Source organism: Hemiscyllium ocellatum, chromosome 20, assembly GCF_020745735.1.
Source record: "Hemiscyllium ocellatum isolate sHemOce1 chromosome 20, sHemOce1.pat.X.cur, whole genome shotgun sequence".
NCBI classification, from domain to species: Eukaryota; Metazoa; Chordata; class Chondrichthyes; order Orectolobiformes; family Hemiscylliidae; genus Hemiscyllium; species Hemiscyllium ocellatum.
In genome coordinates this window covers 54,098,100-54,113,799 of record NC_083420.1, presented here as the reverse complement: position 1 = coordinate 54,113,799, position 15,700 = coordinate 54,098,100, and the positions used below count along the sequence as shown (strand labels likewise).

General features: G+C 44.2%; 1 protein-coding gene across 1 annotated transcript in view; it reads right to left on the bottom strand.

Moving 5' to 3' along the window:
- Nucleotides 1–15,452, bottom strand: part of gsg1l (gsg1-like) — a 235,263-nt gene extending 219,811 nt beyond the window's left edge. The window contains exon 1 of the mRNA XM_060840369.1: nucleotides 15,152–15,452. Coding sequence (XP_060696352.1) covers nucleotides 15,152–15,452 — 301 coding nt within the window. The remainder of the gene's footprint in view (nucleotides 1–15,151) is intronic.
- Between the last annotated feature and the right edge of the window lie 248 nt (nucleotides 15,453–15,700).

The following is a 15,700-nucleotide window of genomic DNA, read 5'->3' as shown; positions in this document are numbered from 1 at the left end:
CTCTGATTTTAATCACACTGCTTTTGGTGGCTGTACCTCCAGCTGCCTACGCCTCAAGCTCTGGAACCTCCTCCTTAATCCATTTCCACCTTTCTTTACTCTTTGAAGAGATCTCTAAATATTCATTGGTTCATCAGTCTTATGTAATCTAATGTTGCACTTCATTTGATAACACTCCTGTGAAATGTCTTAAGATACTTTATTACACACATTTGTTAGTGTGATTGTGTTGTCTTGTCCCATCTGTTTATAGGGCTATAGCCATTTTAACAACCTGGGGAAATGAGATACAATTTGTCATGTCTTCAGAATTCATTTTATGGAAGTTTAAAGACCCAATATCATAGACTTAGAGAGTAGGAATAGTTAATTGTCCATTCAATCTCTCAAACGTCTTCTACCATTTAGTTCAATAATGGTTGCTTTTACCAAAGTTTGCTTCCCTAAGCCATTAGCATACTAAAGATCTCAGTCATAAACACATCAAAACATCCTGTTTTTTCAGAGAAATAATGTCCATAATTTTACTAGGATGTGACCTGAACTGGAAGGTTTGTGTTATAAGGAGAGACTAAATAGTTTGGGCCTTCTTTCCCTGCAGTGTAGGAGACTGAGACCTTATAGAGGTCAATAAAATCATGAGATGCATAGATAAGCCAACTGTTTTTCCCTACAGTAGGGTAGTCTAAACTGGAGGGTTAAGGTGAGAGGGGGGAGATACAAAAGGATCTGGAGGGGCAACTTTTTTCACACAGAGGGTAGTGAGTGTCTGGAATGGGCTGCCAGAGATAGTAGTGGAAGTGTGTACAATTTTGTCATTTAAGAAACCTTTAGACAAGTAAATGGATGGGGAACGTACGAAGGACTATGGACCAAATGCAGACAGGTGGGCCGAGCTTAAATCTGAAAACTGGGGGACATGGGCAAGTTGGACCAAAGAGCCTGTTCAATGCTGTAGCCGTCTATGACTCTAAATTCGTGCAGTGCTTCCTGATCTCACTGTTAAGTGCCCTACCCATAATTTGAACATTGTGCTTTTCAATTCTGAACTTTGACCTTCTTGTGTCCATTCTAGCTCTTGAAAAGAGTAGTCCATGCCTCGGCCTACATCTCACCTGCATCTCTGTGAGCTTGTCATCCTCAAGGACCTTCCTATCACTTTTGAAGTGATTTCTGGAATAAATTTCCAGCACCTTTTCAGGTCGGGCATTCCCAACTCCAATAAATGATTGAGTGAAAACATTTCTTTTCATTTTCCTTCTGAATATTCTCTCAATTCCTCTGTATCTGTAACCTCGTGACTTACCAGAGGGAAAAAAATTTCTCTCTCAATGTAATCAAATCATTTCACTATCTCTACTATGTCATTCTCAATCTGTACTGCTCCAAGATGAATAGTGTTCGCTTTGCCAAATTCTCCTTATTCCTGGTAACATCCTGAATAACTCTCTTTTTCTATCCTTTATGTCATCTCTGAAGTGTGGTGTCTGGCATTTGTCTACAATATTCCAGCTGAGGCCTAACCAGTGATTTATAAAGTTCTGGCCTAGTTTATTTGTTTTGATATTCATTTCCTTTACCTACAAAGCCAAACTAAATGTAGGTTTTGGTAATCGCTTTATTAACTTGCTTGACCATCTTTAATCATAGAATCCTTACAGTGTGAAAACAGGCCATTCAGCCCACCGAGTCCACATCAACCCTCCAAAGAGCATCCCCATAGTATCCTTATAACCTTGCATTTCCCATGGTTAATCCAGCTAACTTGCTCGTTCCTGGATACTATGCAGTAATTTAGCATGGCTAATCCACCTAACCTACACATCTTTGTAAGGGTGGGAGGAAGCTAGAGCACCTGGAGGTGCCAAAGGGAGAACATGCAAACTCCACACAGTCACCTGAGGCTGGAATCAAACTTGGGTCCCTGGCACTGTGAGGCAGTAGTGCTAACCATTATTCCACACCGAATGATCTGTGTACGTGGGCACCAAGGTCTCAGCTCATCTACACCTCTCAAAATCCTGCCATTTATAGCAGACTGTCTTTCTATATTCGTCCTCACAACATAAAATTAACACTTCTCCACATCGAGCTCCATCTGTCGTGTTTCTGCCCATTTCGCATTCATGTCTATGTCACCCTGAAGCCTATCTTCATTAGAATCTGCCACTTTCTCAGCTTTTCTATCATCTGCAAACTATGTAGTGCTGCTCCCTACACCTGGTTGTTCATGGAAAATTACAGTGCAAGGGAGCACTTTAGCAACACCCACAGCAACCCTATCAAAACTCCAGCTGCACTGCCATTTCCTTCCTGTCACAGAACCATTGGGTACCTGTATGGTCACTATGGTCAGTCTCCTTTGCATAAGACTCCATTGTATCATATCTACATCTGAATTAGGAGTATGAAGCATGCCATCTGGCCCCTCTATCCTGATTGACCTTTCAATAAGATAATGGCAGGTCTAATTATATCGCACCTACCCCAATAAACCTTAAATCCCTTGATGGTCAAGAATCTGTCAAGAATCCCACCCCCACTGTGGGGAAGAGAGTTCCCAAGATTCACTATACTCTGAAAGAAAAAGTAAAAATCTCCTAATGTGGCGGCACGGTGGCTTAGTGGTTAGCACTGCTGCCTCACAGCACTAGGGTCCCAGGTTCGCTTCTAGCCTCAGGCAACTGTGTGGAGTTTGCACATTCTCCCTGTGTCTGCATGGGTTTCCTCCGGGTGCTCCAGTTTCCTCCCACAGTCCAAAGATGTGCAGGTTAGGTGACTTGGCCATGTTAAATTGCTCATAGTGTTAGGTGCATCCGTCAGAGGGAAATGGGTCTGGGTGGGTTACTCTTCGGAGGGTCAGTGTGGACTGGTTGGGCCGAAGGGCCTGTTTCCACACTGTAGGCAATCTAATCTAATGGCACTTGGGCAGGAGCGCTTCAACTAGGGTGGGAGGCTGGATAAACTTGGATTAATTAATTTGAAGGTTGAGGAGGGGACCTGACAGAGGTGTATAAGATTATGAGGGACGAGGAAAGGGTGAACAGAAAGCAAATATACACCGAAAGGGCTGCTGATGCTGTAAATCAGAAACAAAAGCAGAAATTGCTGGAGAAGCTCAGCAAGTCTGACAGCATCTGTGAAGAGAAGTCAGAATTAAAGTTTCGGGTCTGATGACCCGAGTTCTGTGTCTTATAATTCTGCTCCACAACCACCTGATGAAGGAGCAGCGCTCCGAAAGCTAGTGCTTCTAAATAAACCTGTTGGACTATAATTTGGTTTTGTGTGATTTTTAACTTTGTCCACCCCAGTCCAACACCGGCTCCTCCACATCATGGATGCTGCCAGACCTGCTGAGCTTTGCCCATAATTTCTGGTTTTGTTTCTGAATAGAAAGCAGCTGTTTCCCTCAGTTGAAGGCTCGATACCACGGGGACATCATTTTAAAGTGAAAGGCAGGAGGTGGAGAGGACATTTGGGGAGAAATGTTTTCATCCACAGGGCAGTGGGGATGTGGATTGCACTCCCTGGGAGGGTAGTTACAGCAGGAAACCTCACAGCCTTTAAAAGGTACATGGATGAGCAAATAAAGTGTTATCACATTCAAGGCCTAGTGTAGGAAAATGGGCCGAGTACAGATTTGATAGGCTGAAGGGCCTCTTCTGTACTGTATGATTCTATGATTCAATAATCTCTGCCCTAATGGAAAAATCCTTCATCCATTAACTGAGTTCTCTAGTTTGAATCTTGATAGGATTGCCTCTCAGTCTTCTAACTGCAATGGATACAGGCCAGAACTGTCAAACCATTCACCCTAAGGTAATCTCCTCCTGCCTCTCCCCCTACCCAATATCAATTGAGCGAGTCTCAACTATTTCTAATGCATTCAAACCCTCTCTGAAAAAAAGGAGACAAAAATTGCGGCAAATGTTATCTAATTTGTCCAGCCTTCCATTCTTAGATGAGGGAGAGAGGTGATTTTCACTATATTCTAAACTAAAGGGACAATTGCAGAATCTGGTGAGCTTCGCATGATGGTATTTAATACATCAGGGCCATCTTCATGTTTTCCATTTGGGGGCTTGTGTGTTGGAAATCAGCTTCTGCAATTTGGCCAATATTAAGTCCTTTATTTTCTCCATTCCTGGGTGGGATGCTCTTCAGAGGGTTGGTGGGGACTCAAAGGGCCTGCTTCCATACTATCGGGTTTCTATGAGAATTAGCGGTGCCCCTAGCCAAGCTGTTCCAGCTACAACACTTGCACCTGTCTGACGATGCGGAAGTATGTCCTATACACACAATAATCAGGCAAATGCAATCTGCATAACTGCTATCCAATCAGCTTACTCTCAATCATCAGCATGGTGGCGAAAGGTGTGATTCAACAGTTCTATCAAGCAGCACGCGCACGCTGCTGGAACAAGCTGTTCCGAGACACTCAGTTTGGCTTCTTCCATGGCCACTCCATCCCTGATCTCATTACAGTCTTGGTCCATACACGGAGAAAAGAGCCAGACTCCAGAGGTGTCAGTGAGAGCTCTTGACATCAAGGAAGACTCCCCTGAACTCCATCGTATCATCAACATCCGAAGTGGAAATATTCATTGATTATTGCAGAATGCTAAGTGCCGTTAATAGCTCCTCAGCAACTGAAGTAGCGTGTGCTTTTGTACTGTACAGCAGTGATGTGGACGTGCCGGTGTGAAACTGGGATGGACAAAGTTAAAAATCACACAACATGAGGTTATACTTCCAGCAGGTTTATTTTAAATTACAAGTTTTTGGAGTGCTGCTCCTTCATCAGGAACAGTGCTCAGAAAATTTGTACTTCCAAATAAACCTGTTGGACTATAACCTGGTGCTGTGTGATTTTTAAACACATACAACAAGGCCTAGGCAATATTCAGGCTTTGACTAATGAATGGCAAGTAACATCTGAGACACACAAGTGTCAGACATTGATCAGCTCTAACAAGAGAGAATCTAAATAGGTCAACTTACCATTGCTGAATCACTGACAATCACCATTGACCAGAAACCAATCTGGACCAGCCATAGAAATATAATAGCAGCTTCCAAAGCAGGCCAGGAACTAGGAATTCTATGTGGAGTAGCTCACCTTCTGTCTCCCAATGTCTGTCTGTTATCTATGAGGCACAGATCAGGATTCTGTCAGAATAGTGTCCACTTGTCTGGATGAGCAAGGTGAAAGTGAGGACTACAGATGCTGGAGATCAGACTCAAGAGTGTGGTGCTGGAAAAGCACAGCAGGTCAGGCAACATCAGAGGAGCAGGAGAATCAATGTTTCAGATATAAGCCCTTCATCAGGAATGAAAGTGGCACCAAGAACACTCAAGAAACCCAACACCATTTAGAGCAAAGTCACCTGTTTGATTAGCATCCATCCACTAACATGAACATTCACTTCATCCAATACCAAGGCACAGTGGCTGTAGTGTGAACCAACTATAAGACATACTGAAGTAATTCACTTAGATTCCTTTAATCATGCCTCTCAAATCCCTGACCTCTACCAATCATAAAAACTTGGGCAGCAGATGTGTGGAAATGCCAGATGTATGGAAAACTCCAAATGGTATGTTACCTCCCAGGTGCACGGGTCAGGGATGTCTCAGATCAACTGCAGAAAATTCCCAAGGGGAAGGGTGAGCAGCCAGCTGTCATGATGCATGGAGGCACCCAAATATAGGTAAAAAAGTGGGATGAGGTCCTACAAGCAGAATTCAGGGAGCGAGGAAACAAATTAAAAAGCAGGACCTCAAAGATAGTAACCTCAGGATTGCTACCAGTACCACATGCTAGTCAAAGTAGAAACGAAAGAATAGGCAGGATGAATGCGTGGTCTGAGAGATGGTGCAGGAGGAAGGGGTTTGGATTTTTGGGACATTGGGACCGATTCTGGGGGAGGTAGGACTATTACAAATTGAATGGTCTACACCTGGGCCAGGCTGGAACCAATGTCCTCGAGGGTACTTTTGTTAACGCTGTTGGGAAATATTTAAACTAATGTGCCAGGGGGATGGGAACCAAATGAGGAGGTTAGTGGACAGTAAGGACATAGTAACTAAAGCCTGTAAGGAACTAGATAATGGCGTTAGCATGACTAAGGGAGGAAGAGGTAGGGAGCAAGTGATGAAAGCAAAGGGGCAGGTGGCCTGAGGTGCATTTGTCTTAATGCAAGAAGTGTAGTAGATAAAGTAGATTAATTTAGGGCTTGGATTAGTACCAGGGACTATGATGGTACTACTATTACTGAGACTTGGTTGAGGGAAGGGCATGGTTGGCAGCTAAATATCCCAGGATATAGATCCTTCAGGTGGGATAGAGAGGGAAGTAAAAGGGGTGGAGGAGTTGCATTACTGATCAGAGAGGATATCACAGCTGTGCTGAAGGAGGGTACTATGGAGGACTCAAGCAGTGAGGTAATATGGGCAGAGCTCAGAAATAGGAAGGGTGTGGTAACAATGTTGGGGCTGTGCTATAGGCCTCCCAATAGCAAGCATGAGATAAAGATACAAATAAGTAAACAGATTATGGAAAGACATAGGAGCAACAGCGTGGTGGTGATAGGAGATTTTAATTTTCCCAACATTGACTGGGATTCGCTTAGTGTTAGAGATCTAGATGAAGCAGAATTTGTAAGGAACACCCAAGAGGATTTTTCGAGCAGTATGTAAATAGTCTAACTCAGGAAGGGGTCATACTGGACCTGGTATTGGGAAATGAATCCGGCCAGGTGGTTGAAGTTTCAGTAGGGGATTACTTTGGGAATAGTGATCACAATTCCGTAAGTTTCAGAATACTCATGGACAAAGACGAGAGTGGTCCTAAAGGAAGAGGGATATATCAAAATTCGGCAGGAGCTGGGGAATATAGATTGGGAGCAGCTATTAATGGGAAATCCACATTCGATATGTGGGATGCTTTTAAAGAGAAGTTGATTAGAGCTCAGGAGAGATATGTTCCTGTGAAAATGAGGGATAGAAATGGGAAGATTAGGGAACCATCAATGATAGGTGAAATTGTGAGACCAGCTAAGAGGAAAAAGGATGCATACTAAAGGTCTAGGCGACTGAACACAGACGAAGCATTGGAAGAATATCGGGAATGCAGGACCAATCCAAAATGTGGCATCAATAGGGGTACTGAGATATCATTAGTGAGCAGGGATAATTCCCAAATCTTTTATTCACATTCAAGGAGCAAGAGGGTAACTAGAGAAAGGGTTGGCCCACTTAAGGACAAAGGAGGAAAGATATCCGTGGAGTCAGAGAAAATGGGCGAGATTCTTAATGAGTATTCAGCATCAATATTCACAGCAAGAGGGACATGATGGGTGTTGAGGTTAGGGAAGCTACTGGAAAAGATACTAAGGGATAGAATATATATCTATTTGGAAGAAAATGGGTTTATCAGTGATAAGCAGCATGGTTTAGTGCAGGGAAGGTCATGTCTTACAAACCTAGTAGCATTCTTTGAAGAGGTGACAAAGTTGATTGATGAGCAAAGGGCTGTGGATGTCATATACATGGACTTTAGCAATCCATTTGGTAAGGTTTCCCATCGTAGGCTGGTGAAGAAGGTGAAGCCACATGGGGTCCAGGCTGTGCTAGCTAGATGGATAGAGAACTGACTGGGCAACAGGAGTCAGAGAGTAGTAGCGGAAGGGAACTTCTCAAAATGGAGACCTGTGACCAGTGGTGTCCCACAGAGATCCATGTTAACACCACTGTTGTTGTGATATACATAAATAATTTGGAGGAAGGTGAAGGTTGCCTCATTAGCAAGTTTGCAGATGACACCAAAATTGGTGGAGTAGCAGACAGTGAAGGGGACTGTCAGAGAATACAGCAGAATATAGATAGATTGTAGAGAATGTCAGAGAAATGGCAGATGGAGTTCAATCCGCACAAATGCGAGGTGATGCAATTTGGAAGATCCAATTCAAGAGCAAACTATATGGAAAATGAAAAAAACCCTGTGGAAAATTAATATACAAGAGAGAGCTCAGTATTCAGGTCCATTGTACCCTGAAGATGGCCATGCAGGTCAGTAGAGGCATACAGCATTGTTTTCTTCAATGGACGGGGTATTGAGTCCAAGAGTTGGCAGGTCATGTTACAGTTGTATAGGACTTTGGTTAGGCCACATTTGGAATACTGCGAATAGTTCTGGTCACCACATTATCAAAAGGACATAGATGCTTTTGAGAGAGTGCAGGAGAGGTTCATGAGGATGTTTCCTGCTATGGAGGATGCAAGCTATGAGGAAAGATTGAGTACATTAGGATTATTTTCATTAGAAAGACGGAGGTTGAGGTAGGGACCTGGTTGAGGCCTACAAAATCATGAGAGGTATAGACAAGGTGGATAGCAAGAAACTTTTTCCCAGAGTGGGGGACTCAATTACTAGGGGTCACGAGTTCAAAGTGAGAGGGAAAGAGTTTAGGGGATATATATGAGGAAAGTTCTTTATGCAGAGAATGACGGGTGCCTGGAATGTATTGCCAGCAGAGGTGGTAGAGGCAGGTACGATAGCATCAGTTAAGATGTATCTTGACATATACATGAATGAGCAGGGAGCAGAGAGATACAGATCTTTAGAAAATAGGCAACAGGTTTAGATAGAGGATCTGGATTGGCACAGGTTTGGAGAGCCGAAGGGTCTGTTCCTGTGAGAGAGGGTTCTTTGTTCTTTGTTTTTTGCCACCAATCACTAGTCCTCCTCCAAGGCACATGCTATCCTGACTAGGAACTATGTTGGCATCCCTTCTCTGTCACGGACCCAAAATCCTCGGAACTTCCTCCCTAACAGCACTGTGGCTGTACTGGCACGTCAAAGACTGCAGGGATTCAAGGACATGGCATCTTCACCAGGACCATCATTGACTGGCAACAAATGATGCCCAGTAATGCCCAATTGTAACAAACACATTTTAAAAATCTGCCTTTTCTGTAAAAACTGTGATATCACTTCAATCGTATTGCAGCACAGATTTGCAACATGTTCCCTTCTTGTCAGATTGATTTGATACTTATCATTAAATCTAGTGTGGTCTGTTCCCTTGTCAATACTAAAACTCTCTCGCGTATATTTTCTAAATTCATTGCTGCTACCACTTTAGCTGTTCTGCTTCTATTATTGTAAAAATAAAGCTTCCCATTATAACCACAGTGTTTTTGTTATGTGCATGTAGCTGGTATAATTGAGAGCAACTCATGTCAATTGGAGCACATTTTGGGAATTAAGATGGAAATGACACAACTAGTCCATACTCACCTGCTAGCATGTAAAATGTTGCTGGTATAGATTTGTACCCTTATGTTTTATTGGTGCTCCCCTTCAGAAGTGTATAGTACTTAGGTATAGTACACCATGGTTGATGGATCAGTTCCTATGTCCTGCTACAGATGAATATTTTATGACTTGAAGGTGCCAGTGTTGGACTGGAGTGGACAAAGTTCAAAATCACACAACACCCATTTTGAAAGCTAATGTTTCCAAGTGAACCTGTTAGACTATGACCTATGATGTTGTGTGATGAATATTTTAGATTAACAGGGTGGCTCAGTTAAACTGATGCTTGAGTACTGTAAGAGATGGGTGAAGGCAGAATAGTTGACTTGGGATTGGGGAGAGTTTGTCAGGAGAAGGGGCCAGTCCAGTTGGGACAGAGAATTGACTGGGATAAATTGGGTTGGGTGGGGTGTTGCTGGTATGTGAGGAGTCAGTGGTCAGAGTTCTGTTCAGGGTTCAATAGGGTCAATCAAAGGTTCAGGTGCATATCAGAGAGTCCTGAAAGAATCAGAGAGATGGGGGAAGTCAGGTGTCAGGAGCAGATGGAGTGAGGCAAGGTAGTCAGGAGAGGTTGGCTGTTAGGGGCTGGTCAGGATTGGAGATGAGAATAGTGAGTGAAAGCCATGAGGTGGTCAGGGGAAATCTAAATTTGAAGATGGAGTCTTTGGAGGAGGTTTCCAGAAAGCATATGAATTGTCTGTCGGAGGTTTCAACTTCCCAGACAATGGAGTCAATATATTGGACTTCTGTTGGGTTTTGGCATGCAATTCTGTTCATACACCTCGTCTTCAGCTATCATGAGAGAAAGATCAAAGGTTAATGCCTGAAAAACAGAGTACTTTTCTGCAGAAACCAGGGACAACGACAAATGCCCAATAAATTTCCAGCAGACTTTTTAAAATAAGTCAAGTGCTCTTGGCATTATGTTCTAATCACAAATAACTGTAAAAATAACTATATTCCAGCTTAACAAAATTCAAAACAAAAGCCTTGTATCATGTTTTTTGGTAACTGCAAATCACTTTCTGTATTATTCAGTTGTGCATCTGAAAGTGAAAGACAGTGTGATATTATCTGCATGGAGTGATAACCATGTTAAAATAAGCATTTGGGTAATGTTTATTTTTATTATTCATGGTAAGTGTCAATGCTGGCTTAGATTCATAGAGGCACAGAGTTTTACAGCACAGAACCAAACCGTTTAGTTCATCTTATCCATGCTGACCAGTTATCTTAGACTGACCTAATCCTATCTGTCAGCATTTGTCAGCTTGATCAATATTTAATTGCCCACCTCCAATTGCCCCTCAAAGAAATAGTGATAAGCTACCTGACTGAGCTGCTATCAAGCAAGGGCACCCATACTATTGTAAGGAAAGAACGCCAGCACCATGACCAAGTGACACTGAAGGGACAGTGGTATATTTCCTAGTCGGGATGGGGAGTAGCTCAGAAGGGAACTTGCATGCGGTGGTCTTCTCATGCATCTGCTCTGTTTGCCCTTCTGGATGGTAGAGGTTGCGCATTTGGAAGGTGCTGTCAAAGGAGTCTTGCTGAGTTTCTGCAGTACAGTTTGCAGATGGCACAAACTGTGTCGACGACATATGGTGTGAGTGTTTAGACTGGTGATCAGGGGATGGTGCATGTATCCAGGCGAGTGAAGATTAGATTAGATTAGATTACTTACAATGTGGAAACAGGCCCTTCGGCCCAACCAGTCCACACCGACCCGCCAAAGCGCAACCCACCTAACATTTACCCCTTTACCTAACACTACGGACAATTTATCCTGGCCAATTCACCTGACCTGCACATCTTTGGACTGTGGGAGGAAACCGGAGCACCCGGAGGAAACCCACGCAGACACGGGGAGAATGTGCAAACTCACACAGTCAGTTGCCTGAGTCGGGAATTGAACCCGGGTCTCCGGCGCTGTCAGGCAGCAGTGCTAAAACTGTGCCACCGTGCCGCCAGAGTGTGTCAAGTCACACTCTGATTTGTGCCTTGTAGATGGTGGACAGGCTTTAAGGAGTCAGGAGGTGAGTTCTTCACTACAGGATTCCAGTCTCTGACCTTGTAGCCATTATATTTATCAGCTCTGTTCCTAGTTAATGGTAACCCACAGAACGTTGATGGTGGGAGACTTGGTAATGGCAATACTACTGAATACCAAGGGAAAGTGGTTAGCATTTTCCATCTTGTGGATAGTCATTTCCTTGCACTTGTATGCCACAAATACTATTTGCCATTTACCAAGCAAGGAAGTTGCCCAGGTCTGGCTTCATATTAAACTGGACTGCTTCAATATTTCAGGACTTGTGAATGGTGCTGAACATTGTTCAACTGTTCGTGAATATCCCAGTTCTGATCTTACGAATGGGGTGGGGGGGGGGGGGGGGGGGGGGGGGGGGGAGGTGGTGTCATTGATGAAGCAGTTGAAGGACACTATCCTGAAGAACTCCCGCAGAGATGTCAGGGAGCTGAGATGACTGACTTTCGACACCCACAACCCTCTTCCTACGTGTTACATTTGATTCCAAAGAGCAGAGGGTTCACCACCTGATTCTAAATCACTTACTTCAGTTTTCTAGGGCTCCACCATGCCATATTTAGGCAAAATCTGACTTGACCTTAAAGACATTTGCTCTCACCTCACCTCTGCAGTTCAGATGTTTTGTCCACTGAGATCAGGAAATAAGTGGGCTTACTGAAACCAAACAGAGCACAAGTGTCCAAGTATGTGCTGCTTAGAGTCATGGAGATGTACAGCACGGAAACAGACTCTTTGGTCAAACTCGTCCATGCTGACAAGATATCCCAACCTAATCTAGTCCCATTTGCCAGCACTTGGTTCATATCCCTCTCAACCCTTCTTATTCATATACTCATCCTGATGTCTTTTAAATGTGGTAATTGTACTAGCCTCCCCCATTTCCTCTGGCAGCTCATTCCATACATGCACCACCCTCTGTGTTGAAACATTGCCCCTTAGGTCTTTTATATCTTTCCCCTTTCCCCTAAGCCTATACCCTCTAGCTCTGGACTCCCTGACCCCAGGGAAAAGACTTTGTCTATTTATCATATCCATGCCCCTCATGATTTTATAAACTTCTGTAAGGTCACCCTTCAGCCAATGATGCCCCGGGGAAAACAGCGCCAGCCTGTTCAGCCTCTCCCTGTAGCTCAAATCCTCCAACCCTGGCAGCATCCTTGTAAATCTTTTCTGAACCCTTTCAAGTTTCACAACATCTTTTCTACAGGAGGGAGACCAGAATTGTACACAGTATTCCAAAAGTGGCTAATTGTGTTGAAAACCGTTCTATCGCTGCAATAATTGACAGGAGACTGAGAAGCCAAAGATTATTTAAATTTGCCTTGTGTTTTGTGGATGGGCATATCAGGGACATTATCTACTTTGACAAGTCGGACTCTGTATTGGAGTCAGATGTACTGGAACAGATTGGTTTGAAATGCAGGCAACTTTGTCACGCAAGTTGAATAAAGGAATTGTTCGATTGAGGCATTTAAGAAGGTACAGATTACTTATTCAGATAAAGGTAATGTGCAAGGATTTGAGGGACAAACAGGAGAATGGCATTGGGTAATGAAGCTCATTTAATGAGGTGGTATAGGGACAATGGGCCAAATGGCCACCTTCTGAGCCATAGCAATGCTTTGCTTCTGTTAGCATGTTGTCAGGACTGCATGTTGCAGTCTTTTCCCCACCCAGGCATTTCTCGATACAATGTGAAGTGAATCAAATTGAGTGATGACTGATTTCAGCGGCGCTGGTAGTGCAGAAGACTGAGTTAGAGGTGTAGAGTATTAGAGTTGCACAGCAGGGAAACAGACCCTTTGATCCAACTCATCCGTTATGACCAGATATCCTACATTAATCTAGCCCTATTTGCCAACATTTGATCCATTTCCCTTTAAACCCTTCCTATTCATATACCCATCCAAATGTCTTTAAAATGTTGTAAAGTACCAGCCCTCACCACTTCCTCTGGCAGCTCATTATGTACATGCACCACCCTCTTCATGGAAAGACTGCCCTGTAGGTCCTTTTTAAAATCTTTTCCCTTTTACATTAAACCCACACCCTCTGGTTTTGGACTCCCCTACTGGGGAAAAAAACACCTTGGCTATTCACCCTGTCTATGCCCCTCATGATTTTATAAACCTCTATAAGGTCACCCCTTAGGCTCTGGGGTGAAAACAGCTCCAGCCTATTCTGCCTCTCCCTTTGGCTCAAACACTCTGACCCCAGCAACACCCTTGTAAATCTTTTCTGCACACTTTCAAGTTTAACAACATCTTTCCTATAGCAAGGAGACCAGGGTTGAAAGCGGTATACCACAAGTGACCTAACCAATGTCCTGTAATAGATGCAACATGACCTCCCAGCTCCTATACTCAATGCATTGACCAATAAAGGCAAGGTACCAAATTCCTTCTTCACTATCCTATCTACCTGCGACTCCACTTTCAAGGAGCTATGAATCTGCTCCTCAAGTTCTTTTTCATTCGGCAACACTCCCCAGGACCTTCCCATTAAGTGTACAAGTCCTGTCCTGATTCGCCTTTCCAAAATGCAGCACCTCACATTTCTCTGAATTAAACTCCATCTGCCTCTCCTTGGCCCATCTGATCAAGGTCCCGTTGTAATCAGAGGTAACCTTCTTTGTTGTCCCCCAATTTCGGTGTCATCTGCAAACTTACTGACCAAACCTCCACCGAAGATGACTGTAAACACGTTAGTGTTGTCTTTCATACACACATGCCAGACCCACTGTTTTTCCCAATGAGGAGATTTATGGAATCTCCCTTCCCATTGGTTGTTTAATCATCCACCACCCTCTTCAAAAGACCTATGACCCCCCCCCCCCCCCCCCAAGTCAGAACAGAATGAAATAATTCATTCACAGCTCAACATGGCCAGCAGTGGTCTAATAAGTGCTGTAATAACTGGCAAACCATTTCCCCTTATTCAATTCCTATGCGAGAGATCTGGCAGAATGCCAGCCTGTGGAGGAGTTTGTGATAAATGAAAAGTACTGGCATTTCGTGCCAGGCAGCAATTTTTGTCCGAACTTATTTTCTGAGGGACGCAAGAGTGTGGATTGAAAATAGCAAATTTGTAAATTCGAGATCGAAATCCAGGCAAACCACCACGCTGACAGAGTGATCTTCAGCTCACTTCTCTGCGTGGCATAAACTTTCTGCCAATTGTACGAACTGTGAGCAGGAATGTCCTAAGCATTACCATTCCTTAATTAATCCATCCTCACCCATCCAGGGAAATTGCAACTGTACAAAAGCACAGGTAGCAATTATAATTCAGGCAACTGTTGGACCAATTCATTTGGGGGGAGGGGGGTTAGTGGGGGTGGGGGTAAAGAAGGCAAACTCCATTTAAAATTGGAAAACGTCGCCTAGAAATGAAAGCCAGTAGTTTGTTAGGGGCTTGTACTGCTTTTGACTTAAGCAGCAAGTCAGTTACAGAGCTGCTTAATGCTGTTTCACCCAAGTTTCCATTCCTGAGATGTTCTGGTCCAGAACTGCAGATTGGTGAATCGCTGTCCATGCCTGATCTATCACTCATTCCCCACTCACCTCTCCCCCAGCCCCACCAAAACCAAAACTGTTACCTCTCGTTAATTTCCAAACAGCAACAGTCAGTCGGGACAAGCCTGACTTCTGAAACACAACACAAGGCAAGGCGGGAGCTGATGTAGGGGCTATTTTTCCACACAATTGCTTGGGTCTCTCCCGGGGAGCTGGGGGGAAAGAGTTGGTTCAGGGTTAGCACACACACACACACACACTCACCGACACCACTGATGTTCTCTTCACAGGAGTACCATATGCCAGTGTGGAAATAACGGAAGACAAAGCGATCATCGCCGGTATCCCAGCTGTAGTGGACCTGGTCCGGTTTGGAAGTGTTCATGGTGCTAGTGCGGTTCAAGTTGATGCAGTTGAGCCTGGTCTCCTTGCTGCAGTTCGGCTTGGGCACTTTCTGAGTGCCCTCACACCAGTACGTGGTAATGAAGGCGGTGGTGGAGAAAAGCAGCGCCACTAGGTTTAAGGAGGCTGCCAGCAGCGCCCGGCACTTTCTGCTGGTTTTCATCACTGTCCCCCGCTTACTTTGTGTTTTATTTTTGTCAGTCTGGGGAGCAAATTCACTCCAGCCTGAATGCTGTCCTCCGCCCTCTCTCAAGCGTGCCTGGTACCTGTCCCAGACTGAGGGCAAAAAGGCTGCTCTTTCTCCAGCCTGGAGGAGAGAGAGGACACCGCAGCATTTTCCACTGAACGGCACATCGTGCAGAATTACCGCTGCCTCCCTCTGACAGTCAGTCACCTGCCTGCCTCCCTGCC